The following is a 27,726-nucleotide window of genomic DNA, read 5'->3' as shown; positions in this document are numbered from 1 at the left end:
GAGATCGATCTGTATCCCAGAAATGGGGTGCCCACCTTTGCTTAGAGGCCCTTCTGGAAGCCTTCCAGGTCTCACAGGTGTGAGCTGGTAGAGCCCGCGGTCCCAGCCGGTCCCTCGCAGCCCTACTCGGTCTGCTCTGTCAGCACAGGGGCCTGAGCAGCTCACATGCCCCCGGGACCGGGACCCGACCCAGGGCAGGCCACTCTGCGTACCTCTGTCCCGCAAGCACTCGCCACCCAGAACAACTCTGGGAGGCCCGGCTCCTCCGGGCGACCGGCGCGCCTCCCCCACCCGCTCCCCTCCCCCTGGCACGCACTGTGCCAGCCCCGGGGCCCGCGGCCAGCCGGCCGGGTGGCGGCGCGTGGGCAGGCCGGCCGCCATCTTGCCCCACAGGAGCCTCACCATGGCGCCCGGGCTCCTGAGCGCGGCGCTGCTGTTCGTGGGGGGCGCTGTCCTGTGCACAGAGCAGCCCTCGTTCTCAGAAAGGGGCCAGCGCGGGCCCTCTCGGGAGCAGGCCGCAGGGGCCGGGTGGCCGGAGGCCCGGCGTGGGGGGCTCGGGCCGCAGCGGGGGCACCCGGCGGCGCAGGAGATGAAGAGGCCGGACGCAAAGGGCAGTATCCGTTCGTTCCTTTCCTCGGAAAGGCACGGCCTCCCCTGCCTTTCCCCCCGCTTCTAGGTGTTTGATGCTGCGTCCCTCCTTTTCCGTTGTTCCAACTGCCTTTAAAAATTTACAGACCTAAGTAGTCCAATGATAACGATGGCAGTAGCAGTACCAACAGTAAAAATGCCACCCATTTGTGCAGGGCATCTAAACATGCGCCTCCGGACACGCTGGGGCCTGTCATTCCCATTTTACAGACTGGACTTCAGAGTTGAATTAGGGCTACGGGTGACCTTTTCCTAACTGCAGCGGAGAAAAATTAACCCAGCAAGTTAAATGGCAAATATTGAAACTTGTAGCTCTTGATTCACCAGTTCCAGGTTCTTAAATTGCCATTTCACACGGGAAAGAGCATAAAACCCGGTCAGAGAAACATTTCATTTTTATATTTCTGGGGAATAGTTTTAAAATTAATGAATTATGTCGATGTGTTTCTATTGCAAGCAATCAATGGAAGCATGTTTATCTTAACTGTCTTTTTTCCTCTCAAAATAGCGGCGTGCCTTAAGTATCCATTTTTAAAATAGGAATTTAAAAGACTATATTAATGTATTAACATTAGGAAGTAATACACATTATCGGATGTTCCCTCTAAATAACATATCGCGTTTTTTTTAGATTGTGGAAGGGCACCACTTGTGGACATGTTGAAAGGGTCTCGGATTATCGGGGGCACGGACGCTCAGGTTGGCGCGTGGCCATGGGTAGTTAGCCTGCAGATTCAGTCTGGAAGAATCCTTACTCATGTGTGTGGGGGCAGCTTAGTGAAAGACGGTTGGGTCCTCACGGCTGCCCACTGCACCAGGGACACTAGGTACGTATTCAGAACACGACTACTTTATTCTCTTAGGGCGTATGTTACAGTGGTGGCGAAACATCTGTCTTCAGTCATGTTCATTGTTTGGAAGGGCCCATTATGCCTTATATGTGCTACACTTAACATCTTTTTTAAATGAATCCTGTAAGTCAGAGGTCAACACACATTTTCTGTAAGGACATTTTATGTAAATATTCTAGGCTCCGCAGACCGTGTAGTCTCTGCCACAAGCATTCAACCTGCGACTGTGGAACCAAAGTGGTCACAGACAATACATAATTAAATGAGTGTGCTGTGATCCAATGAAACTTTATTTATGCACACTGAAATTTGAACAAAATACTATTTTGTCACAAAATACCATTTACAAGTGCAAAACAACATTCTTTATTAGCTGTGTGAGGCACGGCTAATAGAGAAAGGCAGGCCGGATTTGCCTTGTGGCTTGGAGTTTGTTGGACCTGGCTTTAAATGATGAAACTTTCTTTTATCTTTTAAAGTTATTGTATTATAACCATGTCTTTGTCTTTCTCGCCATTAGATCATGAGTTATTTGAAGACAAGGACTATATGTTTTATTTTGTATTCTTGACACTAATATAGGACTTGGCCTACTTTATAGGAGACAGTAAATGTTGATTGAATGTACGGATGATGTCAATCTTGGGTAACAGGACTTACTGCAGTTAGACTAGAACTTCACGACCCCCCTAACTGTTTAATATGAAGCGCTAACATAAATCCTTTGGAAACCACGGTACCTATCATACAGTCTCCCTTTAGTCTTTAATTTTTAACACAACAGCTGTCTTAGAGAAGAATGAAAAGTCTAGGAGGAACTCACAACTTCAAAACTCAGTTGAGGGCAACTGGCCTGATTGCGTAGGTTTTGATAGGTGTATTTTTAAAGCATGGATTTCAGTTCAATTGGTCTTTGGGGAGCAGAGATTAGAAAAATAAGCAGATACTAAAATATAAATCAAGGGTACAGAAAGAGGTGTAGAAAAAAAGTTTCACAGTTAGGAATCAATTAGTTCAGGTCTGGGAGTTTTACAACTGTTTTCTAACATAGTGTCTTTAAAAACTGCTCTTCTCCAGCTTTCAAACCTTAATCCAAGGCGGGGAGGCCTGCATGGTACAGTTTGAAAATTCCTGGAAAAGCTCTTCTTGCTTAGAGTCCTCATGTTGTATCCTAGTCCTCCTCTGACACTGTGGCACAGTGACTTTAAGATTCCAAAACTTACCAGATGTAGGACCAAGGTCAAATGATACAGCTTTGTTATTTAGTCAGAGAATCCTAGAGTTCAAAGGGCCATTTTAAATATAGTTTTTTCCGCTGTTCTGTAAAGGAATCCTTCTTACTATATTGAAGTAAAGGGTTCTCTAGTCTGAAATAGTCACCACCTCGCCTCTGCTCAGTGCAGCTCAGCTGGTTGGAGCGTCATCCTGTAGCCAAAAGGTTGTGGGTTCAACTCTTGGTCAGAGCACTTGTTTGGGTTGCAGGTTCAGTCTGCTATCCAGGCACATATGATCCCCAGTACAGGTGCACCAGAGCCAGGGGGCGCAACCGATCGATGCTTTTCTCTCACACTGATGTTTCTCTCTCTCCCTTCCTCTCTCTAAAAGCAATGAAAAAATGTCCTCAGGTGAGGATTAAAAAAATGATTGCTTCAATGTACTGAGCCAGGCATTTTCTCATACGTAATTTCCACTAATCTTTACAGCCACTCTTTGCTGTAGGGAGACCTAGAGACTCGGCACTCATAAGTACCTTGCTCATGGTTCCAGGGCTGGAAAGCAACAAAATCAGGGATCAAATCTGGGTGTGTCAGAGTGACAACCCACCCACATCACCACAACCACACAGTGCGCTCTCTGCCTGACACACTCCTGTGATGAGGGACTGCTATAGTGGGAGGCTCTCGTTTCAATCCCCAACAGCTGCGGTTCTTAGAAAGCTGTTCCTTATGTTGGACTATTGGTTTTCTCTCTGTCTTCTGAAACCTAATCCCTCCTCCAGGCATTTGGAGATAACGTTCATATTCCACTCAACATTTCCAAAGACTCAATCTTGTTGATGTTTTTACCCCTTTACTCAACAAACATTTACTGAATATACTAGGGACGGGGCCAGGTTCTAAGAAAGCAGACATTACTGAGGCACTGCCCTGCTTTTCCGGAGTCTCCTCCCATCTCAGAGGACTAACGACACCCCCTTCTGTTCCTCACCTCCCTTATTTCCTGAACCACGTGCCACCAATTACCCCTTATTCCCTCTTAGAACAACCACTTACCAAAGACCTGCTTTGATGTTAGATACTGTCTAAGGATGTTACATATGATTCGGTATTTAAAAGCCCTCGCGCTAATCCTCTCAGATAGCCATTATTATCTCCACTTTACACTTAAGGAATCCAGAAACCAGAGAGAGCTGGTAACTTGCCCAAGATCACACTGCTGTTAAGTGGCAGCCCACAGACTCAAACCCAGGTCTCGCTCGGAAACTGTACTGTTTCATTGTATCTCATTGTCTCTTTAGTATTTTTCAATTTCTTCCTCTTGTTTGTTCCTAAAGCCTTCAGACATGCTTGGGTCTCCTCACTGTTACTCATAAACAAACAAAACCTACCTGTTTCTGTCCTTCCCTTCACTCTCAGACGCCTTGAAAGAGATGCCCTTTGGCTTCATCTGCTCTGACTCAGAATCCCAACTGCAGTCTGATTCTGTGGCCGACACGGTCCGCCTTAACATCCCCCTCCACGCCCAACCCAACGGCCTGCCCAGTCCCCCCCTTTTGGTCTCTGTGACACTCGACAGAGGTGAGTGTTGCTCTCCCAACTACCTTTCCTCTCGGTTCCTAAGACACCATTACACCTTTCTTTCCTTTTCTCCACTTCCTTAGTAAGTTTTTCTCATCCTTTAAAGGGCAATACTGTTTTCTAGAGTTCCACCCTCGATCCCCTAGCCGTACCATCTGCACTCTTTCCTAGAGAGCTCTCACCCATTCGGTTTCTGCCATCACCGGGCACCGGCAGTTCCCAGGTCTCCCCCGCTGAGTCATACCTCCAGCTGCCCACTACACGTATATATCGGAGTCACATTCTCAGTCCAGTCCAAAATTCACATTCACAAGTCACAGTCCAAAAATTTAAGAATTTCTAAGGTTTTATTTTTTAATTTATTGGGGAGACAATAATGAACTTACATAGGTTTCAAGTGCACGCTTCTATGGTATGTGCTGTGTAGCACTGAGTGCCTCCAGGCGAAGTCAAACACCGTCCGTCACCACGTGTCGGCGTCTGACCCCTACCCTTTCCTGCCCACCCACCCCCTTCCCTCTGGTAACCACCACGGTGGTCTGTGCGCTTCTGTTCATTTTTGTTTGTTCATTAGTTGCCCAAAATGAATTTTTAAATCTCTTTTAATCCTGTTCCTCCACTCTCTCTCAGCATTACCCACAGCCCTACAGTCCAGAGAGTTAGCCGACTCTCTGTGCAGTAGCGCGAATTTGTTTCTTCTGCGCCCCATACTGCCCACTGATTAGACGTGATCGGAATATTGCCTCCTTTTCCTCAGTTCACTGCTGTAACTGCGTCCCCTCCTTATGGTTTCGTTTTGCATTTCTCTCATCACTAGTGATGTTAAACATCCTCCCAGGTGCTTACTGTCCATTTGTAAATCGTCTTTGGAGAAATAGCTTTTCAAGTCCTTTGCTCATTATTTAATTGGGCTGTTTGGGGTTTTTTGTTGTTGTTGTTAGGTTGTAGGAGTGTTTTATATATTCTGGCCATTAACCCCTTATCACATATATGTTTTCCAGATAGTTTCTCTTATTCTGTGGGTTGTTTTTTCACCCTCTTGATAGTGTCCTTTGATGCACAAAAGTTTTAAATGTTTTTAAAAATTGATATATAAATAACACGCAATATTCTGTTAGTTTCAGTTGTATATCATAGCAACTGACATTGTATTAAAAAATGATTAAAAAATGATTCGCCCTGGCTGGTGTAGCTTAGTGGATTGAGCACAGGCCTGCGAACCAAAGGATCGTGGTTCGATTCCCAGTCAGGGCACATGCCTGGGCTGCAGGCCAGGTCCCCAGTAGGGGACACATGAGAGGCAACCATACATTGATGTTTCTCTTCCACTCTTTCTCCTTCCCTTCCCCTCTCTCTAAAAATATAAATAAATATTTAATTTAAAAAAATGATCCCCACAATAAATCTACTTACCATCTATCACCAGAGTTATCACAGTATCATTACTGTATTACTTATCTTGTACAGTATATCCCCATGATTTTTATTTACTTTGTAACCAGAAGTTTGCACTTCTTACTTTTTTTTATCCTCATCTGAGGACATTTTTTCATTGCTTTTAGAGAGAGGGGAAGGAAGAGAAACATTGATATGAGAGAGAAGCATCAGTTGTTGCTTCCTGTGTACATCGGGACCTGGAATTGAACCCACAACCTAGGTATGTGCCCTGACTGGGAATTGAACCTATGACCTTTTGGCATGGGACAATGCTCCAACCAACTGAGCCACACTGGCCAGGGCAAAGTTTGAACCTCTTAATCCTCTTCACCTATTCTTCCTGCACTCCCAACCCTCCCCACTCTGGTAACCACCGGTTTGTTTCCTATATCTGTAAGTCTGTTTCTGTTTTGTTTTGTTTATAAGTTTTTAATTTTGATGAAATCCAATTTATCAGTTTTTTTGTTTCTGTGATTTTAGTGTCATATCCAAGAAATCACTGCCAGATCCAACATCATAAAGGTTTCCTCCTGTGTTTTCTTCTCAGAGTTTTTATCATTTTACTCTTATATTTAGGCCATTATCTATTTTGAGTTCATTTTTGCATATGGTGTAAGGTAAGGGTCCAACTTCATTCTTTTGAATGTAGATATCCAATTTTCTTGGCATAATTTATTGAAAGCCTGTCCATTCCTCCACTGAAGTGTCGTAACGCTCTTGTGGAAAGTCAGTTGACCGCATGTGCAAAGATGCGTTTCTGGGCTCCCTGTTCTTTTCCTTTGGGGTTTATGCCCCACCTGTGTCAGCACCACACTGTTCAGATTCCTGTAGCTTTGCGTTGAGTTTTGAAACCAGGAAATGTGTGTCCTCCAACTTCCTTCTTCTTTTTCAAGATTATTTTGGCTACTAGGGGGTCTCTTGATGTTCTAGATAAATTTTAGGATAGGTTTTTCTACTTCTGCAAAGAACGTCACTGGGGTTTTTCCTAGGGATTACACTGAGTCTGTACAGGGCACTTTGAGTCGCACAGTCATCCTAACAACAGTGAGTCTTTTGAACCATGAATGTGAGGTGTCTCTCCTGTTATTAATGCAGTCTTTAGTCCCTTTCAGCAATATTTTGTAGTTTTTAGAGTATATGATTTTTTTAATCTTACAGTCTGAATATAAATTGAAGTAAATAATATAAATTAAGTTTGGAAAGAAAAGAAACATCATTATTTCAAAGTAGCTTAAAGCAGAGTCAGACACAACGCAGCCTCTCTAGGCTTCCGAAGCGCACTGCCGGGCACGCATCTGTCTGTGCTGTCCACAGCGCACACGGCTGACTGTGATTCTCTGGCTCCTGCCAGTGCTGAGCATGATCATCACACACACACATGGCCCATCTGAAGGATGGAGAGGATTTCGGCATTTGTAAACAGCTATGTAAGAAGTAAAAGTGCTTCCTTCCCAACCCAGTGGCAGGTGTAACAACTATAAAATGTTTGAGTTTTAATTGTTGATTTTTGACCTACAGAACATCTTTTGGCTTGGTTTCTGGGTCTTTTTTCCCTTTTTGCCTGTTTTTAGTTTTGGGGGTTTTTTTGAGACTGTCAAGATCCATTATATATATATTTTTAATTGATTTTAGAGACAGTGAGAAAAAGGGAGGAGGGAAGAAGGGAGGGTGGAAGAAAAGGAAGGAGGGAGGGAGGGAAGAGAGGGGGGAAGGGGAGGGGGAGAGAGAGGAAGTGGGAGAGAGATTTGTTGTTCCACTTATTTATGCATCCATTGGTTGGTACTTGTGCCCTGACCAGGGATCCAACCCGCAAACCTGGTGTACTGGGACAACACTCTAACCAACTGCGCTACCTGGCCAGGGCTCCCATTAGTTGCTTCTTGTTTTTATCTTCAGTGTCATGCTTCATAAATCCTTTCTCATGTTGATGTTATGTATGTACCTATATTTTCTGATTTCATTTTTATAATTTTCACACTAGTTAAATATCCAAATGTTTCATTCCAAAATTTCAAAACTTTACCCAAGTAAAAGGAATAGTTTAGTGAACTACCATATACCAATCACCCAGTTTTGAGTTATCAATTCATGCCTAATGCTTCATCCTCATCCTCACCAGCTCCCCCCCCCAATTATTTTGAAGCAAGTCTCAGACATACCACAATGCACCTCTAAAAGTTAGGATGTTTTATCTAAAATATTTGTGCTTATATTTTAATCCATTTTGAGTTTATTTTAGTGTTGAGTGTTTTTCAAAGATTTATTTAACTTCTCAAACTAGTTAGGTAGTTATCCCAATACCACTTACTGAGTAATTCATGCCACGCATCCACTGGTAAGAAGTGCTGCCTTAGTCATATAAATTCTCTGACTCAGTTGTTGGATGAAAAATCAGATTAAATTTTTTTTAAAAGATTTTTTATTTGTTTATTTATTTACCTTTGGAGGGGAAGGAGAGAGGGAGAGAAACATCAATGTATGGTTGCCTTTCCTGCGTCCCCTGCTGGGAGTTGGCCTGTAGGGAACCAGCCTGCAACCCAGGCATGTGCCCTGACTGGGAATCGAACCACGATCCTCTGGTTCGCAGGCCCGCGCTCGATCCACTGAGCTACATCAGCCAGGGCTCAGATTAAATTTTTTGTTATTAATTAACACAAGAAAAACAAAAAGTAGTGGGAGATCAAGAATATTTACTTAAATAAAAATGCTTATTATAAAAACATTTACTTTCTTTTAGAGATCCTTTACTGTGGAGAGTTGTGCTTGGAACTAATAATATAGCTGGGCGTCATCCACACACCAAGATTTTAAAAGTTAAAGCAATCATCGTTCATCCAAACTTCGATGTGCAAACTTATGTAAACGATATTGCACTCTTTCACTTAAAAAAAGAAGTGAGGTATAATAACTATATTCAGCCTCTCTGTCTACCTTTTGATGTCTTCCAAAACCTGGATCAAAACACAAAGTGTTTTATAAGTGGCTGGGGAAGAACAAAAGAAGAAGGTAATTATAGTCTGAATTTTATTGATACAATTTTTTTCTGGTTGGTGGATCCTTTTATACATTTCTTTATCTCTTTGTATTATGAGTTTGGACAGTAGGCCTTTATAAGCCAGTGAAAAGAAAGTCTTTTTTACTTTTTTAAAAAATTGAACTTATTAAGATGACATTGGTTAATAACATTGTGTGGGTTTCAGGTATACAGTTCTACAGTACATCGTCTGTATATTGTACTGTGTGTTCACCAACCAAGTCAAGTCTCCTTCCATCACCATTTATCCTCTTTTACCTTCTACCTCCCCCCACTTCCTTACCTCTGGCAATCACCACACTGTTGTCTGTGTCCATGAGTCTTTTTTTCTGTGCTTAATCCCTTCAACGTTCCCACACAGCCCCCAACTCCCTCCCCTCTGACAGCTATTGGTCTGTTTTCTGTGTTTATGAGTCTGTCTCCACTTTTGTTAGTTGATTTTTTATTAGATTCCACATATGAGTGAAATCATATGGTACTTGTCTTTCTCTGACTGGCTTATTTCACATACAATAATGCTCTTCAGGTCCATCCATGCTGTTGCAAAAGGTAAGATTTCCTTCTTTTTTATAGCTGAGTAGTGTTTCATTGTGTAATGTACCACAGCTTTTTTATCCACTCATCTACTGATGGGCACTTGGGCTGCTTCCAAATCCTGGCTATTGTAAATACCGCTCCGATGAACATAGGGGTGCATGTATACTTTCAAATTAGTGTTTTCAGGTTCTATGGATATATTCCCAGAAGTGGAACTGCTGGGTCATAAGGCAGTGCCATTTTTAATTTTTTGAGGCAACGCCGTATTACACTCCACAGTGGCTGTACCAGTCTGCAGTCCCACCAACAGTGCACAAGGGTTCTTTTTTCTCATATACTTGTCCACACCTGTTGTTGCTTGATTTATTAATAATAGCCATTCTGACAGGTGTGAAGTAATATCTCATTGTGGTTTTATTTTGTATTTCTCTGATGATCAGTGACAATGAGCACCCTTTCATATATCTTATTGGCCATCTGTATGTCCTCTCTGGAGAAGTGTGCATTCAGGTCTTTTGCCCATTTCTTAATTGGACTGTTTGGTTTTTTGGTGTTGAGTTTTGTAAGTTCCTTATATATTGTAGATATTAAGATCTTATCACATATTTTGGCGAATATGTTCTCCCATTTCTGTGGGTTGTCTTTTCATTTTGTTGATGGTTTCCTTTGCTGTGCAAAACTTTTTAGTTTGATGTAGTCCCATTTGTTTTGTTTTGTTTTTTTTGTTTCCTTTGCCCAAGGCAATGTGTCAGAAAAAGTTCTGCTACAAGAAATGTTCAAGATTTTACTGCCTATGTTTTATCTAGGATTTTTATGGTTTCAATTCTGATATTTAAGTATTTAATCCATTTTTAGTTTATTCTTGTGTGTAGTATAATAGGTGATCTAGTTTCATTTTTTTTGCACATATCTGTCAAATTTTCCCAACACCATTTATTGAATAGACTGTCTTTACCCCATTGTATGTTTTTGCCTCCTTTGTCAGATAGTAATTTACTAAAAAGGCATGGGCTTATTTTGGGGCCCTCTGTCTGTTCCATTGTTCTTGTCTGTATATTTTTCTTCCTTGTGGGAGAGAAACTTATCTTCCAGAGCAAAAACAGACACTTTCTGTGGTTGTACATGCCCAAATACTTGAACCTTTCTACACTCTCAGAGAGAATGACGGACCTAAGTGTTTCTGTCACTGCTGAGACTCACAGGTGACAGAGCCAGCCATGTGGCAGAATTGCTTATCTTAACTAGTAAGTTCTGAGTTTAAGGAATCGACTTAGTGTCCTTTTCAATTTAATGCCCTATTTAGTACCAAACAAATTGATTGCCATGTATTTTCTTTAACACAAAGGGGCACTAATTGTTGATTGGCTGAACTAATGGGAGAAATTTTTAAAAATGTAGAAAACAGCCTCTGACTTTGGTAATAACAACAGCTATCAGACAACGTGATGAAGGTGGGGTGGAGGGGGACAAAAGGGGAGAAAGTGGGGGACATCTGTAATAGTGTCAATAATAAAAAATAAATAAATAGCTTTATTGTTCTTATCCTCTCAATATTTCTATTAGGGAATTAATAGTATTATTCCCTTTTAATAGATCAATAACTGTGGATCTTAAAGGTTGAGAAGCTGGGACTCACATCCAGGTCTTTTTGATTCTAGAGCCAGAATATTTAAGTACTGCATTAGGTACAAACTGCTCCTGAGGTGCTGAAAGTCTAGTCCGCAGTATATGAGATCAAGTACTGAGGCTTTTTTCTGACCCTCACAGAAACCAGCCATTTCGGTATTAGTGGGTTATTTAGACAGGATAGAGATAAATGTATGAGAGATTATGCATTATTGGTTCTTCCCCTCTGTTAATACTGTACTTTCCAATAAAAGTAAAGAAGACAACGTGGTATAGGGAAAAGAGCACTGGCTTTAGAATCACAACCTAAGTCTGAATCTCAGCCCTGCTATACACTAACCGAATGGCCGCTGGCAATCACTGAATCTTTAACAATGAAAAATGATGGGAGCAACTGCTATTTATCCTGGACAAGCATTTTAATGCATTTCTTTTTTTAAGCTTTTATTTATTATTTTTATTCTTAGAAAGGAAGAGAAGGAGAAAGAGAGGGAGAAAAACATCAATGTGTGGTTGCCTCTTGTGCACCCCCTACTGGGGGGCCTAGTCTGCTACCCAGGCATGTTCCCTGACTGGGAATCAAACCAGTGACCCTTTGGTTTGCAGGCCAGCACTCAATCCACTGATCCATACCAGCCAGGGATGCATTTCTCATTTAACACCCATAACAATATTATGAGAAATACTGTAACATGGATGAATAAACTGAGGTTTAACATGGGGGGCACAGACACCTAGGAGCCCACAGGTACCAAGGCACTGTGGCTGTGCACATGTCTCAGCTGTGGTTGTACAGTTGCAGGTCAGCCCCACACGGAGGACCCATCTGGAAGCAGCTCCCCCACGCAGCCCAGCCAAGTGGGGGAGTCATACAGACTTTGGGTGAATGTTTAGTGCCTTGTGTGAAGGAAGAACTGGCATTGTCATGGAAAATGATCAATCAGTCGAAATCATGATATGTTAACTGCCAACTTTTCTGTAACCAACTGTAATCAAACAGATAAAATCCCTGCATTGACAATACGAGATAATTCTAAGTATGGTCACTTTGTTAATGAGGATAAATGGAGAATGATCTTTCCCAAACTTCGAGGATAGGATGGGGTTACTTTCGGAACATTTGAAAGTAAATTCAGAGTGGAGTACGCTCCTTTGGTTGCATGCTCTTCTTGTTTAGATGTCTCTGGGAAAATCTCTTCAAATCAAGCCCTATTGCAAGTTGGAGGACTTAACTGTTAACAATTGGACAGAACAATGTACTCACCTTGTCATTATATCACTTAAAGCTACTATTAAAACATTAATCTGTGGATATCCAGTTGTAAAGGCAGAATATTTTACTGAATTTCTTAACACAGTCCAAGAAACAACTTTCACAAATTGGAAGTTTTACCCACCTATGGATGAACCAGCTATTGGAAGTAAAAATGCTGATCTGTCAGGGTGACAGGAAAGAAAATAGACCTTCAAAAGGAAAACATCTGTGTTTCTGAATGCCAAGCCCCATAAAGGATTAAGTTCAGCGGTTGCTTTTGGAGGAGGAAATGCAAGGTAGATAAGAGAAGAAAAAGAAGATAAGATCGTTTCTTATCAGCCCCTGAAAAGTGTGTTGATGTAGGAATAACAAATGCATAGACTTTAATTTCTGACTCTCAGAGAAAACTGATTCACTCAATTATGGATATGCTCCAAAGGCAGGGTCTCAGAGCTATTTCAAAAGCAGATGTCAGATTGGCAGTTTTTTTCACGACTAGAAAGAGTTACCGTGATCGTCAGGGCCAGCCCGGGGTAGGACAATGAATACAGCACCAAACCTTTCCATGGTCATCAGTCCGAGAAGCTCATACCAAGTGCCCCAGTGAACACTACAGCATTGTGGCCAACCCAGTCAGAGCAAACGACACATGTGTGGGTTTGAGTGAAAGGCCAAACGAAATAAAAATCTCAGAAAGGAATAAATATCAAGAATGCCTTCACTGGAAACATCCATTGTGAAGGAAATGCCCAAATGAAGTTCTGAATATAATACTGTAATATCAAATATTCTGATTAGGATGAAAATTCCAAACTATCAGCTTTCACCAGCCAAGCTCCCAGGTGTAAGGAGGGGTAGACACCAAGCCTCCCAGCAGCTGCAAACTCCATCAGAAACCTGCTTCCTCTGGGACACACGCATACAGTCTATGCACAGCATTCAACTCGGCAAGTATTCCAGTGGCCTGAATTTGTTAAATAACATGCACAAAACTTAAAAAAAAAGGTTAATATAATAAACTGCCCAAAGTTACACAGCACACTCAGTAAAGAGTCAAAATTCAAGCCCAGGTCAGCCTGCCTCACAACTTGTTTCTATTTTACATCACCTCTCAGTGCCATGCAGTTTCATGATCTCTAAGGTGGGAGTCATGATGCCCACCAGAGAGTTGTTGGGAGGGTTAAGCTGACTCTCCAGCAACACAGTAGATTCCTTGTACATACTAACTTTCCCACTAAAAATTATTTAAAGGGTAAAATATATAGTCCAAGGGCTGAGTGTGAAGATTAACTCAGATAACCAAAGATGGCATTCATCTTGAGTATTTTTACCAAACTGATAGTGTTGAGTATTCATTTCTTGGATTTATGGGCCTGGAGAGGGCTGAAGAACAAAGCCTGCTGAAGTGTGTGTGGAGACTCACATAAAGCTGGAGCTACTGCTACATTCTGAGTCATGATCCAGCATGTAGTTCATATACACATAGTTCACTTCAAATATGACAGAGGTATGTTCAAAGCAAACGGACAGGAAAAGCATTAATCAGCATTAATTGAAAGAAGGTGGAATGAACTTCTGGTCATGTAAAGGAACTAGAAAAAGAAGAGCAGCCCTGACCAGTGTGGCTCAGTTGGTTGGAGCATCATCTTGTAGACTGAGAGGTCATGGGTTCGATTCCCAGTCAGGGCACATACACAGGTTGCAGGTTCAACCTGGTCAGGGCATGTAAGAGAGGGCAACCAACTGACGTTTCTCTGTCACATTGTTTCTTTCTCTCAACAGTGAAGAGTGTCCTCGGGTAAGCGTAAGAAAAATAAATTAAAAAAGAACAAAGAAAGCCCAAAATGAGTAGAAGTAAGGAAATAATAAAGAACAGAATGGAAATAAAAGAATCTAAAAAAAAAAAAAGAAAAGAAAACCAATGAAACCAAGAGCAAACTCCTTAAAAAAATAAACAAAAATGATAAACCTTTAACCAGACTTGTCCCAAGAGAGAGAGAGACCAAATGAATAAATACAGAAATGAATGAGGAGTGACGGCCGACACCACAGAAATACAATTATAAGGAAATACTATGAACAATTAAATGTCAACAATTTGGACAACCTGGAGAAATAGACAAATTCTTAGACGCATATAGTCTTCAAATACTGAATCGGAAAGAAACAGATAATCTGAACAGACCAATAGCTACTACCAAAATCAAGTTGGTGATCACAAACCCCCAACCATCAAAAGTTCTGGACCATCTGGTTTCACAGGTGAATTTTACCAAACACTCAAAGAAGGATTAACACCTGTCCTTCTCGAACTATTCCAAAAACTGAAGCAGAAGGAAGGCTCCCAAGCTCATTTTATGAAGCCAGCATTACCCTGATTCCAAATAGACCAAGATAACTACAAAAAAGGGGGAATTATAGGTCAGTATGACTGAGGAACATGGATGCAAAAATCCTCAACAAAATATTAGCAAATCAACTTCAGCAATACATTAAAAACATCACACGTCATGATCGGGGGGATTTATTCCTGGGATGCAAGGCTGATTTAGTATTCACAAATCTCTTAACATGATACACTACATAAACAAAATGAAGGATAAAATTCATATGATCCTATCAAAAGATGCAGAAAAAGCATTTGTCAAAATCCAGCATCCGTTTATGATAAAAACTCAGCAAAGTGAGAACAGAGGGAACGTACCTCAACATAATAAAGCACATATGACAAAACCACAGATAACAACACACTCAGTGGGAAAAAATTAAAAATGTTTTCCTTAAAATTAGGAACAAGAAAAGGATATCCACTTTCACCACTTCTATTAAACATAGTGCTAGAAGTCCTAGAACAGCCAAGACAAAGAAAGAAAAGGCATCTAAATTGGAAAATAGAAGTAAAATTGTCAACATTTGCAGACAACATATTACACAGAGAAAACACTAAAGATTCCACAAAAAAATTATTAGAACTAATAAATGAGTTAAGCAAAGTAGCAAGATACAAATTTAATAATCAGAAATGGGTTGCATTTTATACATCAATAACAAACTATCAGAAAGAGAAATTAAGGAAACAATCACATTTTACATTAGCATCAAAAAGTAAAATACCTAGGAATAAATTTAACCAAGGAGATAAAAGACCTATGCTCAGAAAATTGAAGAAGGAAACTGAGAAGATACAAATAAATGGAAGTATATACTTTGCTCATGGATAAGAAGAACTAACATTTAAAATGTCCACACTCCCCAAAGGAATCTACAGATTCAATGCAATCCCTATCAAAATACCAATGGCATTTTTGACAGAACTAGAATAAATCATTCTAAAATTAATATGGAACCACAAAAGACCCTGAGTAACCAAAGCAAACAGGAGAAGGAAAAACAAAGTTGGAGGTATCATCCTGATATCAAACAATACTACAAAACTATGGTTATCAAAACGGCATGGTACTGGCATAAAAACGGATAAATCAACGAAACAGAAGAGAGCCCAGAAATAAACACACGCTTATTATGTGGCCAAATAACATATGATAAAAGAGGTAAGACTGCGCAACATGGTAAACACGGTAGTCTCTTCAGTAAATGGTGTTGGGTAAACTGGACAGATAGTTGCAAAAAATGAAATTGGACCACTTTGTTACACCATATGCAGTAATAAACTCAAAATGGATTAAACACTTACCTCAGCTGGTTTGGCTCAATTGGTTGAGCATCATCCCGCCAAGTGATGAAGAGATGATGGTTTGGTTCCTAGTCAGGACACATGCCTAGGTTGTGGGCCCAGTCCCCAGTTGGAGGTGTGCAAGAAACAACTGATTGCTGTTTCTCTCACATATTCATGTCTCTCCTTCTCTTTCTCACTCCTTTCCCCTCTCTCTGAAAATAAATGAATAAAAAAAATTCAAAAAAGGATTAAACACTTAAGCGTAAACCTGGAAACCATAAAACTCCTAAGAGAAAAACATAGGCACTAAATGCCAACATTGCTCTAGTAAATTTTTTATATGTCTCAAGAAAGGGAAACAAAACAAAGATAAACAGAGACTTATAGCCAAGATGGAGGCATAGGTAGACACATTATACCTCCTCACACTACCAAAATAAGAACAACAAAATTTTAGAAACAAAATAACAACTAGAACTTACAGAAAATTAAACTGTATGGAAGTCAGACAACCAAGAAGCTGAAATAGACACATTCATCCAGACTGGTAGGCGGGGCAGAGTCGGACAGCCGAATGGAGAGGGGTCGCAGCACAAGAAATGATAACACCTGGCGCGCAAGGCACCCCAGGCCCACAACATGGCAGTGAGCAGAACCTGGGCGCCCATGAAGCAGTTAGAAGACCCCGGGTGCAGGGTGGCAATGGGCAGACCCAGCGAGGGGGTGAGTGTGAAGTGAGGCACTGCGCACAAGGCGGCTGGCTGACCCGGCAGTCCCACATTCACGTGCAGATAAACCAGGTGAAACTGGGGAGCGAGACAGAGCGAGACAACCCAGGACTCCAGTGCCGGGAAATAAAGCCTCACAACACTGATTGAAAACACCTGGGGGATGGTTGCCACGCAGGGAGAGACTCCCAGACTCACAAGAGAGTTCATTGGAGAGACCCAGAGGGTCCTAGAACACACACAAGCCCACCCACCTGGAACCAGCACCAGAAGGGCCCAGTTTGCTTGTGGGAAGTGGTGGAAGGGACTGAAATCCGACACAGAGCAGAGCAAGTGCCATTGTTCCCTCTCGGATCCCGCCCCCACATGCAGCGTCACAACCTAGCAACTGGGTGGCCCTGCCCTGAAGAACACCTAAGGCTCCACCCTTCAGTACATAACAGGCGAGACAAGACAAAAAATGGGCCCAAACAGAAGATCAGATCAAAGCTCCAGAGCAAATACAACTAAGTGATGAAAAGATAGCCAACCTATCAGATGCACAGTTCAAAGCACTGGTGGTCAGGATGCTCACAGAATTGGTTGAATTGGGTCGCAAATTAGATGAAAAAATGAAGGCTACGTTAAGTCAAATGAAGGAAAATGCACAGAGAACCAATAGTGATGGGAAGCAAACTGGGACTCAGATCAATGGAGTGGACCAGAGGAAGAAACAAAAAAGCAAACAGAAAAGAAGGAAGAAATAAGAATTTAAAAAAATGAGGAGAGGCTTAGGAACCTCCAGGACATCTTTAAATGTTCCAACATCTGAATCATAGGGGTACCAGAAGGGGAAGAGCAACAAGTGGAAAACTTAATTGAACGAATAATAAAGGAGAACTTCCCCAATCTGGCAAAGGAAATAGACTTCCAGGAAGTCCAGGAAGCTCAGAGAGTCCCAAAGAAGTTGGGCCCAAGGAGGAACACACCAAGGCACATCATAATTACATCACCCAAGATTAAAATGAAGGAGAGAATTCTAGAAGCAGCAAGAGATAAGGAGACAATTACCTACAAAGGAATGCCTATCAGACTGTCAGCTAATTTCTCAAAAGAGACCTTACAGGCAAGAAGGGGCTGGAAAGAAAAGAAGTATTCCAAGTCATGAGAGGCAAGGACCTACATGCAAGATTCCTCTATCCAGCAAAGCTTTCATTTAGAATGGAAGGGCAGATAAAGTGCTTTTCAGATAAGGTCAAGTTAAAGGAGTTCATCATCACCAAGTCCTTATTATATGAGATGTTAAAGGGACTTATCTAAGAAAAAGAAGATAAAAAACATGTACAGTGAAATGATAGCAAACTCAAATTATTAACAGCCACACTTAAAACAAAAACAAACTAAGCAAACAACTAGAACAGGAACAGAACCACAGAAATGGAGATCACATGGGGGGTTAGCAACAGGGGAGTAGGAGGAGAGAGGGGGGAAAAGGTACAGAGAATAAGTAGCATAGACAGTAGGTAGAAAATAGACGGGGGGAGGACAAGAATAGTATGAGAAATGTAAATGCAAAGAACTTAAGACACATGGACATTAACTAAAGGGGGGGATGTGGGTGGGAGAGGGTGTGAAGGATGGAGGAGAATAAGAAGGAATGGGACAACTATAATAGCATAATCAATAAAATATATTTAAAAAGAAAGATAAATTGAACTACATAAAAGAAAAAGGTTTTACACAGCAAAGAAAACCATTGAAAATGAAAAAACAACCTATTGAATAGGAGGCAATATTCACCAATTATACATACTATAAAGTGTCTATTTTCAAAATATATAAGTCATACAACTTAACTCCAAGAAGGCAAACAATCTTATTTAAAAATAGGTAGAGAACCTGAATAGATATTTCTCCAAAGAGGACCAATAGACATGTGAGAAGATGCTCAATGTCACTAATCATCAGAGAGATGCAAATTAAAACCACAAGGAGATATCACCTCACAACTGTCAAAGTGTCTGTCATCAATAAATCAACAAACAACAAGTGCTGGAGAAGAAGTGGAGAAAAGGAAGCCCTCGTGCACTGTTGGTGGGCATACATGCATACACGGCATACATGCCCACCAACTGGTACAACCTCTGTGGAAAACTGTATGGAATTTCCTCAAAAAATCTAAAAATAGAACTGCCTTTTGACCCAGCAATTCCACTTCTGGTTATATATATCCAAAGGAATTCAAAACACTAATTTGAAAGAATATATGTACCCCTATATTCATTGCAGCATTATTTACAATAGCCAAGATACGGGAGTCACCCAAGTACTCATGGATGGAGGTTATTATGCTAAGTAAAATAAGTCAGAGAAAAACAAACACCACACAATTTAACTTGTATGTGGAATTTAAAGAACAACATAAACAAACAAACAACAGAAAGAGACTCATCCTTACAGAGAACAGACTGATGGTCATTAGGTGGACGGGGCAGGGGGCTGGGTGAAAAAGGTGAAGGGACTGAGAAATACAGACTGGAAGTCACAAAACAGTCATGGGACGGAAAGTGCAGCGTGGGAATCCAGTCAGTAATATCACAATGACCATGCGCAGTGCCTGCTGGGCAACAGCGTGAACAAGTACTTCGTGAAGCGTATGATTGGCTAACCACTATGCTGCACAACCGAAACTAATACAAAATAATACTGCTGTAGAGTGTAATTTAAAATTTTTTAAAATAAAAAACACTTTTAAATGATTAAAGGAAACAAACCACTAATTAAATGATTAAAAACATCAGGACTCAGAACAATTACCATAGTTACCAGAGACAGATAAATTTATTTTTTTAAGATTTTATTTATTTTTATGAAAGGGGAAAAGAGGGAGAAGGAAAGGGAGAAAAACATCAATGTGTGGTTGCCTCTCATGCACTCCTCCTGGGGACCTGGCCTGCAACCCAGGCATGTGCCCTGACTGGGAATCGAACCAGCGACCCTTTGCTTTGCAGTCGGGCACTCAATCCAATGAACCACACCAGCCAGGGCAGAGACAGATAAATCTTATATAAATATTTCCACAGAAACCAAAAAGATGGAACACATCCCAGCACTATGTGTGAGGATGATAATAATCATACAATAATCATCACAACAATCATTATCATATATGATGACCAAGTCAGGTAAGTACAGTACAAGAAAAGCCAGTATTATAAATACAGACACATTCTAAACAAATTATTAGCACCCTGAATCTATCAAGAATAGAATTTGACATAACCGAGATGAATCAGGTTTTTTTTTAAAGATTTTATTTATTTTTAGAGAGAGGGTAACGAAGGGAGAAAGGGGGAAACATCGATTGGCTGCCTGTTGCACAGCCCCAGCTGGAAACCCGACTGCACTCCAGGCATGTGCCCTGACCTGGAATCAAACCGGCCGGCGACCTTTCGCTTTGCAGGCCAATTGAGCCACACCAGTGAGGGCCCAAAATGAGTTTTCTAAGGAATTCAATTCTTCTAAAATTAGAAGTCCCTTAAGGTAACTCTCCATATTAACTAATTAAAGGATTGAAAAAAATGATTATTTCAATATGTGTAGAAGAAGCACTATTAAAAACATAACAGTTTAGACATAGAAGAGAACTTCCTGTTATCCAATACCTCCTAACTGCAGCAAACATCGTATTATACAAAAACATATCCTGTAAAATCCAGAATGATTTTTACCACTATTATCACTTTTATTCTATGTTGCAGATATAGACAAGCCTATGGAAGAAAAACATGTTGGAGAAGTTGCTACCCCCAAATCAAAGTTTATTCTAAAGCTATAGTAACTAGTGTTATATTTGTGCAAGGAAACTCTAAGTGACCAGTGGAACAGAACAGAGCACCCAGATGTGTAATTTTGGCCCCCTCTTCTACTGACTCTGAAAATGTCTAGTGTTTTAACTATCACGGCACCAATACCACACTGGTGTCTGTATTGCTCAGGTTCATAAATTGGGTGGTGGGTTCACAGGTGTTCATTTCATTACTGAATTCTCTAACTTACATGTTACATATATTCTTTTATATGCAGCTGGTATTTCTGTAAATTAATTTTTATATTTAAATTTTTTTTAAGATTTTATTTATCTTTAGACAGGAAGGGAAGGAGAGAGGGAGAGAAACATCAATGTATGGTTGCCTCCCGTGGGTCCCCTCTGGGAACTGGCAACCCAGGCATGTGCCCCGACTGGGAATCAAACCGCAATCCCCTAGTTTGCAGACCCGCGCTCAATCCACTGAGCCACACCTGCCAGGGCTAAATTAATTATTTTTAAATAAATGGCAGAAAAATGGTTAGGCTCTAGGAAGCCTTTATCCAGGAATCTGAATGCTGCTGGCACATATTTTATCTCTGCTTCCTACTCCTATTCTCTCTGTATGTTGACTTTATTTTCTCAGGCTGCCTCTCAACAAGGGTAAAAAGTGCTTCTGTGGCAGCCCCGATGAAAGAATGCTGGAGCAGTATTCCAACTGGTTACACTTACACAAAACAGAGTCCTGTCTAAACCAATCAGTTCCACCAAGAGGATGGAACTCTGAATGGAACGGCTGGATCATCTGCCCACCTGCAGTCCAGGGGGATGATCCGGAAGAGTCGGAGCAGTATGCGGGCCACACAAAACATTCCGTTGCTGCCTGTGACAGCTGCGACTCTGAGACAGGCGGCTGGGATCAGATGCTGCTACAGCAGCTTCACTACGGATAAATATCACTGTGGCCCAGCCTCTGGTGGCTCTTGAAGTGCTGTTTTGTATTTTCTTGTTTTTCTGCATCAAAGAGCCACTTTGTGTTCAGGAATTAGCAGAGAAGTTAGGGGAGTACATAGATTAAAATGCGTTTTATTTTTCTGTGTACCATCCTTCCAGACTTAGCATCATTATAAAATTAAATTATTCACAACTTACAACATAAGAAAGACTGACAAGACTTTACCTCTTTAGTCCTTGACAATAGCTTTATTGTTGATAGATCCGATTGTGAGACCTTCAAGAGTACAAAGACAGCAAAAATAACCTGGGAGTCCTATTACCTAGACATAACTGTCACCAACATTTTGGTAAATGTTCTTCCACAATCCTCCTAGGCATGCCTACACACATATATGGATACAATTTTTACATAATTGTTGCATCAGTCACTTTGGAATGAAAACCTGTTAAACATAAATATTCAATATATCACTGTCAAATGCATGCTCTCCCAAATAATTTATTGTATTTTTTGTTAATAGGTAATGCTACAAGTACGTTGCAGGAAGCACAAGTGCATTATATTTCTCGAAATGTTTGTAGTTCTGAGATGGGTTATGGGTCTATAATCCCTGTAACTTCATTCTGTGCAGGTGACAAAGATGGAGCCTTCGATACTTGCAGGGTAAGACCAGATATTTTCTGAAGCAAGAGGGTACCTGACCCGGGCCTTTGATCACTTTCTGGTGAAGTAGTGATTGTCAAGTCCAGAAAAGTACTAAATTATTTTTTCTCATTTTTAACTATACCAACAATCCAGATCCTCTTGCTTTCCTGATTTGCATTGACTCTTCCTTTTCTTCATTACCACCTTTACTGAGACATAATTTACCTGTACGGGATTCACCCATGTAAAGGGTACAACTCAGTGGCTATTTGGCACATTTACAAAGCAGTGCAACCATCACCATAATCTAATTTAGAACTTTTGTTGCCCTCCAAAGAAACCTCTGCCCAGTGTGATCTCTCCCCATTCTCCTCCCACCCACCCCCAGTTTAGGCAACTACTAATCTTTACAGACTTGCCTATTCTGGAAATTCTATATGAATGGCATCATTCCATACGTGGTCTTTTGTGACTTCTTTCACTGAGCATGACCTTTTCAAGGCCCATCCACACTGTAACAAGTATCAGTACTTTACTTGTTCTATTTCCAAGTAATATACCATTGTGTGAATAGGCCACATTTATTTATCCATTCATTAGTTCATGGATATTTGAGCTATTGCCACTTTGTGGCTTTTACAAATAATGTTTCTATAAACATTTGTGTATATTTTTTTATGTGTTGGTATGTTTTTTTCCTGGAAATTTCACCTAGGAGTAGAACTGCTAAGTCAATGTTTAACATTTAAAAAATATATATTTTATTGATTATGCCATTACAGTTGTCCCATTTTCCCCCCTTCATTCCCCTCCACCTTGCACACCCCTCCCACCTACATTCCTCCACTTATAGTTCATGTCCATATGTCATAAGTTCCTTAGCTTCTACATTTCCTCTACTACTCTTGCCCTCCCCGTCTGTTTTCTACCTACCATCTATGCTACTTATTCTCTGTACCTTTTCCCCCTCTCCTCCTCCCCCCACTTCCATTGCTAACCCTCCATGTGATCTCCATTTCTGTGGTTTTGTGCCTGTTCTAGTTGTTTGCTTAGTTTGCTTTTGTTTTTGATTTAAGTGTGGCTGTTAATAATTTGAGTTTGCTGTCATTTCACTATACATATTTTCATCTTCTTTTTCTTAGATAAGTCCCTTTAACATCTCATATAATAAGGGCTTGGTGATGATGAACTCCTTTAACTTGACCTTATCTGAAAAGCACTTTATCTGCCCTTCCATTCTAAATGAAACCTTTGCTGGATAGAACAATCTTGGATGTAGGTTCTTGCCTTTCCTGACTTGAAATACTTCTTTCCAGCCCCTTCTTGCCTACAAGTTCTCTTTGGAGAAATCAGTTGACAGTCTGATGGGCACTCCTTTGTAGGTGACTGTCCCCTTATCTCTTGCTGCTTCTAGAATTCTCTCCTTCATTTTAATCTTGGGGGTGATGTAATTATGATGTGCCTTGGTGTGTTCCTCCTTGGGCCCAACTTCTTTGGGACTCTCTGAGCTTCCTGGACTTCCTGGAAGTCTATTTCCTTTGCCAGACTGGGGAAGTTCTCCTTCATTATTTGTTCAAATAAGTTTTCCACTTGTTGCTCTTCCTCTTCTGGTACCCCTATAATCTGGATGTTGGAACATTTAAAGATGTCCTGGAGGTTCCTAAGCCTCTCCTCATTTTTTTAAATTCTCGTTTCTTCCTTCTGTTCTGGTTGAATGTTTCTTTTTTCCTTCTGGTCCACTCCATTGAGTCCCACTTTCCTTCCCATCACTATTGGTTCCCTGTGCATTTTCCTTCATTTCACTTAGTGTAGCCTTCATTTTTTCATCTGATTTGCAACCAAATTCAACTAGTTCAGTGAACATCCTGATCACCAGTATTTTGAACTGTGCATCTGATAGGTTGGCTCTCTCTCGGTCACTTAGAAGTATTGGCTCTGGGGCTTTGAGCTGTTCTTCTTGATCCATAATGTTCTGGTCTGTTCACGCCTATTATGTATGAGGGGTGGAGCCTTAGGTGTTCCTCAGGGCGGGTGACACAGTAGCTGGGTTGTGATGCTGTATGTGGAGGCGGGATCCAAGAGGGAACAATGGTGCTTGCTCTGCTCTCTGCCAGATTTCAGTCACTTTCCCCACTTCCCACAAGCAAACTGGGCCCTTCTGGTGCTGGTTCCCAGGTGGGTGGGCTTGTGTGTGTTCTAGGACCCTCTGGGTCTCTCCAATGAACTCTCTTGAGAAGCTTGGAATCTCTCCCTGTGCGTCAACCCCCACGGGTGTTTTCAACCAGTGTTTTAAGGCCTTATTTCCTGGCACTGGAGCCCTAGGTTGTGCGGTCTGTCTCAGTCCCCAGTTTCACCTGGTTTATCTGTACATGAATGTGGGACCGCCCAGTCAGCCAGCCACCTTGTGTGCTGGGACCTGCTTCACAATTGCCACCTCACACCCGGGGACTGCCAGCCGCCACCTTTGCGCCCAGGGTCTGCCCGCTGCCGACTTGCATGACCAGGGTTTGTCAGCTGCTGCCTTGCGCACCCAGTGCCATTGCTTTTTTTGCCACGACCCCCCTCTGCTTGGCCGTGCAACTCCACCCCCCCTTCTTGGTCTGGACGAATGTGTCTATTTTAACTCCTTGGTTGTTGGACTTCCATACAATTAAATTTTCTGTCAGTTATGATTGTTACTTTGTTTCTAAATTGTTGTTGTCCTTATTTTGGTTGTGCGAGGATGCACAGTGTGTCTACCTATGCCTCCATCTTGGCTGGAAGTCTCAATGTTTAACATTTTGAAGAACCACCAAACTGTATTTCCAAAGTGTCAGCACCATTTTACATTCTCATCAGTTATGCATAAGGGTTCCAATTTCTCCACATCCTGTCAGCACTTATTGTTTTTAAAAGAGTTTATTTATTTCATTTAGAGAGAGGGGAAGGGAGGGAGAAAGACAGGGAGAGAAACATCAATGTGTGGTTGCTTCCCACATGCCCCCTATTGGGGACCTGGCCTGTAACCCAGGCATGTGCCCTGACTGGGAATCAAACCAGTGACCCTTTGGTTCACAGGCTGGCACTCAATTCACTGAGCCACACCACCCAGGGTGTGCACTTATTGTCTGTCCATTTTATTACAGCCATCCTTGTGTGGAGTGCTAATCTCATTGTGGTTTTAATTTGCATTGCCCTGATGTCTAATAATGTTGAGCATCTTTTTATGTGCTTATTAGCCATTTGTGTATCTTCTTTGAATAAATGTCCATTCAGATCCTTTGTCCATTTAAAAATTGAGTTACCTTTTTATTATTGAGTCATAAGCATCCTTTATAAACTATGGCTCCAGTTTTCTCCCATTCTGTGGACTGACTTTTCACTTCCCTGGCTATCCTTTGTAGCACAAAAGTTTGGATTTTTTAATGAAGTCCCGTTTATCTACTCTTTGTTTTGAATCTTTTTTTTATTCCTCTTTCCTTCAGTACTCCTAAATCCATCAGCACTTAACTCCTGAGCAGTACCTCATGCTCTGACCTTCTCCTACTCATTCTGATTTCTAGAAATCCAGAGCTTATCTTTCCTGTGTTCTTCTCCTTAAAAACCTTGCTGAATAAAATAGTAAAGAATCCAATCTAACTGAATTGCATTCATAAGCAATACATTCTCATTGTCAAAAAAATAATCCTCGAAGGCCTAGCATATAGAGAAAACTTGAAAACATCTTAGAAACAGTCTTTAATTTTCAGGCACCGTAACAGGTGTCCTCACTTAAGGACACAGCTCAGTGTCCTCACTTTATCGAGGGACTAACATCGTGGGAATTGTGTTCCACTGAATACGCTGACAGTCTGGTATAAGCCACCATGGAGATTTGTTACTCACAATGCTATTGAGAGGGTCAGCCACTCGTTCCGAATATCCTGCGCCAGTCAGGTGGACACTTAGAAAGATGTTACTTCTTGCAAGATTCAGTTTACTCCTCTTCTCTAGCTAGCAAACCACGCAGACCTAAAAGACTCCTTCAAAGCTGTACCTTTCACAAACTGTATTCAGCAACAGAAGTATTCTAATAAACAGTGCTTACAATATTTGCACAGGTCCCACAGATAGCTCTCCTAATTGTCCTGAATAACCCGAACAGTTTCATTTCTAGTGCTCTGGTTCACAGCTGTGCAGACGGCCGTTTGCCCAGCAGCTGCGAGGTTCCCGTAAACACCAGGCCACACGGGCTGTGACCGGGTTCCTGGTGGGGATGGAATATGAAACCGAAAATCTATCACCTTAATAACTCAGAAGTATACTGACAATGTGTGTCTATATAAATGTTTGTTTAATGTAATTAATGTACCCCAACTTTACTATTACATAAAGACTATTAAAAGTAACTGCCACTATTTCGGGACTTTTTTATAGGGCGACAGTGGTGGACCACTAATGTGCTACCTTCCAGAGCACAGACGGTTTTTTGTGATGGGAGTTACCAGTTACGGGTATGGCTGTGGCCGGAAGAATTTTCCTGGTGTCTACAGTGGGCCGTCCTTCTTCAAAACGTGGCTGACAGATCACTTCGACAAGGCAATCAGTAAAGGCGTATTTCATATAAATATTCTACTTGGACATGTCCTCATTGCCTTCTGTTCTGTTATTTTACTAGCAACTCTGTAAAAAAAATTCTGAAGAACTTTTATTTTCCATCATGTCCCTTTCCACGTTCTACATAATGAAAGTAATTTATTCTTTGGGCAAGTTATCGCCCAGTTTGAGTTATCACGTGCACATTTTGGGGGGAATGAAGGACTGACATTTGAGATGCGGGATTGTAAGTTTGGCACTGAATCACACGTGGCCGTGATGTATCCTGATTGCTTTACTTTATAATCAATACTTTTCTAGAGTTCATATGAAATATTCAGTTTAAATATATATACTTTATGTATGTACATGCCAGATAATAAAAAGTCTGTAATTAAGATGGAAGCTGTTCTTCCATGCACCACCCATGGATGTGAACTAAGTGGGGGGAGCTCCTGAGGGAAAGGGGGTACCGGGCGGAGGGGGCAAAGGGAAAAAATTAGGGAAACTGTAACAGCATAGTCAATAAAGTATACTTTAAAAAGGAAAAATGGAAATTGTTCTTTCATTAAATTAATAAAAATTCCCTCCTTTAAAAGTTAGATTTTAGGAGTATTTTCTCAATCTGTTGAGGCTTTCCTTCCCAGCAATAGTCATCAGTTTGGCTCAAATAAACTCTTATAAAAGAGAGAAAAGAGGCCCTGGCCAGTGTGACTCAGTCAGTTGGAGCATCACCCCATAAAACAAAAGATCGCCAGCTCAATTCCCCTTCAGGGCACATGCCTAGGTTGTGGGTTTGGTCCCTGATCAGGGCTCATAAGAAAGGCAACCAATCCATGTTTCTCTCCCTTGCTCCCTTTCTTCCCCTCTCTCTAAGATCAATAAGCATGTCCTTGGGTGAGGATAAAAAATGAATAAGGAAAAAGATTCAAAATTAGATTTTCTTTAAAAACATATATGATATATTATTTTTTATTATTATCTGGTTCTCAAAAAATATTTGGAGAAGTTCCTATTATTTAAACTCTAACTAAAATTGTTTAATATTAATATTTGCCAAAGGCCTTACATGTACAGCCCATGGACGTGAACTGGGGTGGGGGGAATGCAGGAGGGTAGGAGGGCGCAGGGCAGAGGGGGACAAAGGGGAGAAAAATTGAGAAAACTGTTAATAGCATAATCGATAAAATAT

The 27,726-nt window shown here is 41.2% G+C and overlaps 1 protein-coding gene across 1 annotated transcript; it reads left to right on the top strand.

Annotated features, from left to right (window-relative positions):
* The first annotated feature begins 382 nt into the window (after window positions 1-382).
* On the top strand, window positions 383-27,012 carry TMPRSS12 (transmembrane serine protease 12). Its single transcript, XM_037030976.1, has 5 exons — window positions 383-620; window positions 1,280-1,475; window positions 8,472-8,740; window positions 21,856-21,998; window positions 26,376-27,012. The coding sequence occupies exons 1-5, from the start codon at window positions 404-406 to the stop codon at window positions 26,625-26,627; spliced, it is 1,077 nt and encodes a 358-aa protein (XP_036886871.1). The 5' UTR covers window positions 383-403; the 3' UTR covers window positions 26,628-27,012.
* The last annotated feature ends 714 nt before the right edge of the window (window positions 27,013-27,726 follow it).

This window comes from Sturnira hondurensis, unplaced genomic scaffold, assembly GCF_014824575.4.
Source record: "Sturnira hondurensis isolate 20B ecotype Veracruz unplaced genomic scaffold, ASM1482457v3 Scaffold0020903, whole genome shotgun sequence".
Taxonomy (NCBI): domain Eukaryota; kingdom Metazoa; phylum Chordata; class Mammalia; order Chiroptera; family Phyllostomidae; genus Sturnira; species Sturnira hondurensis.
Note: the sequence above shows the minus strand (reverse complement) of the source record. Positions and strands in the feature narration are given on the sequence as shown.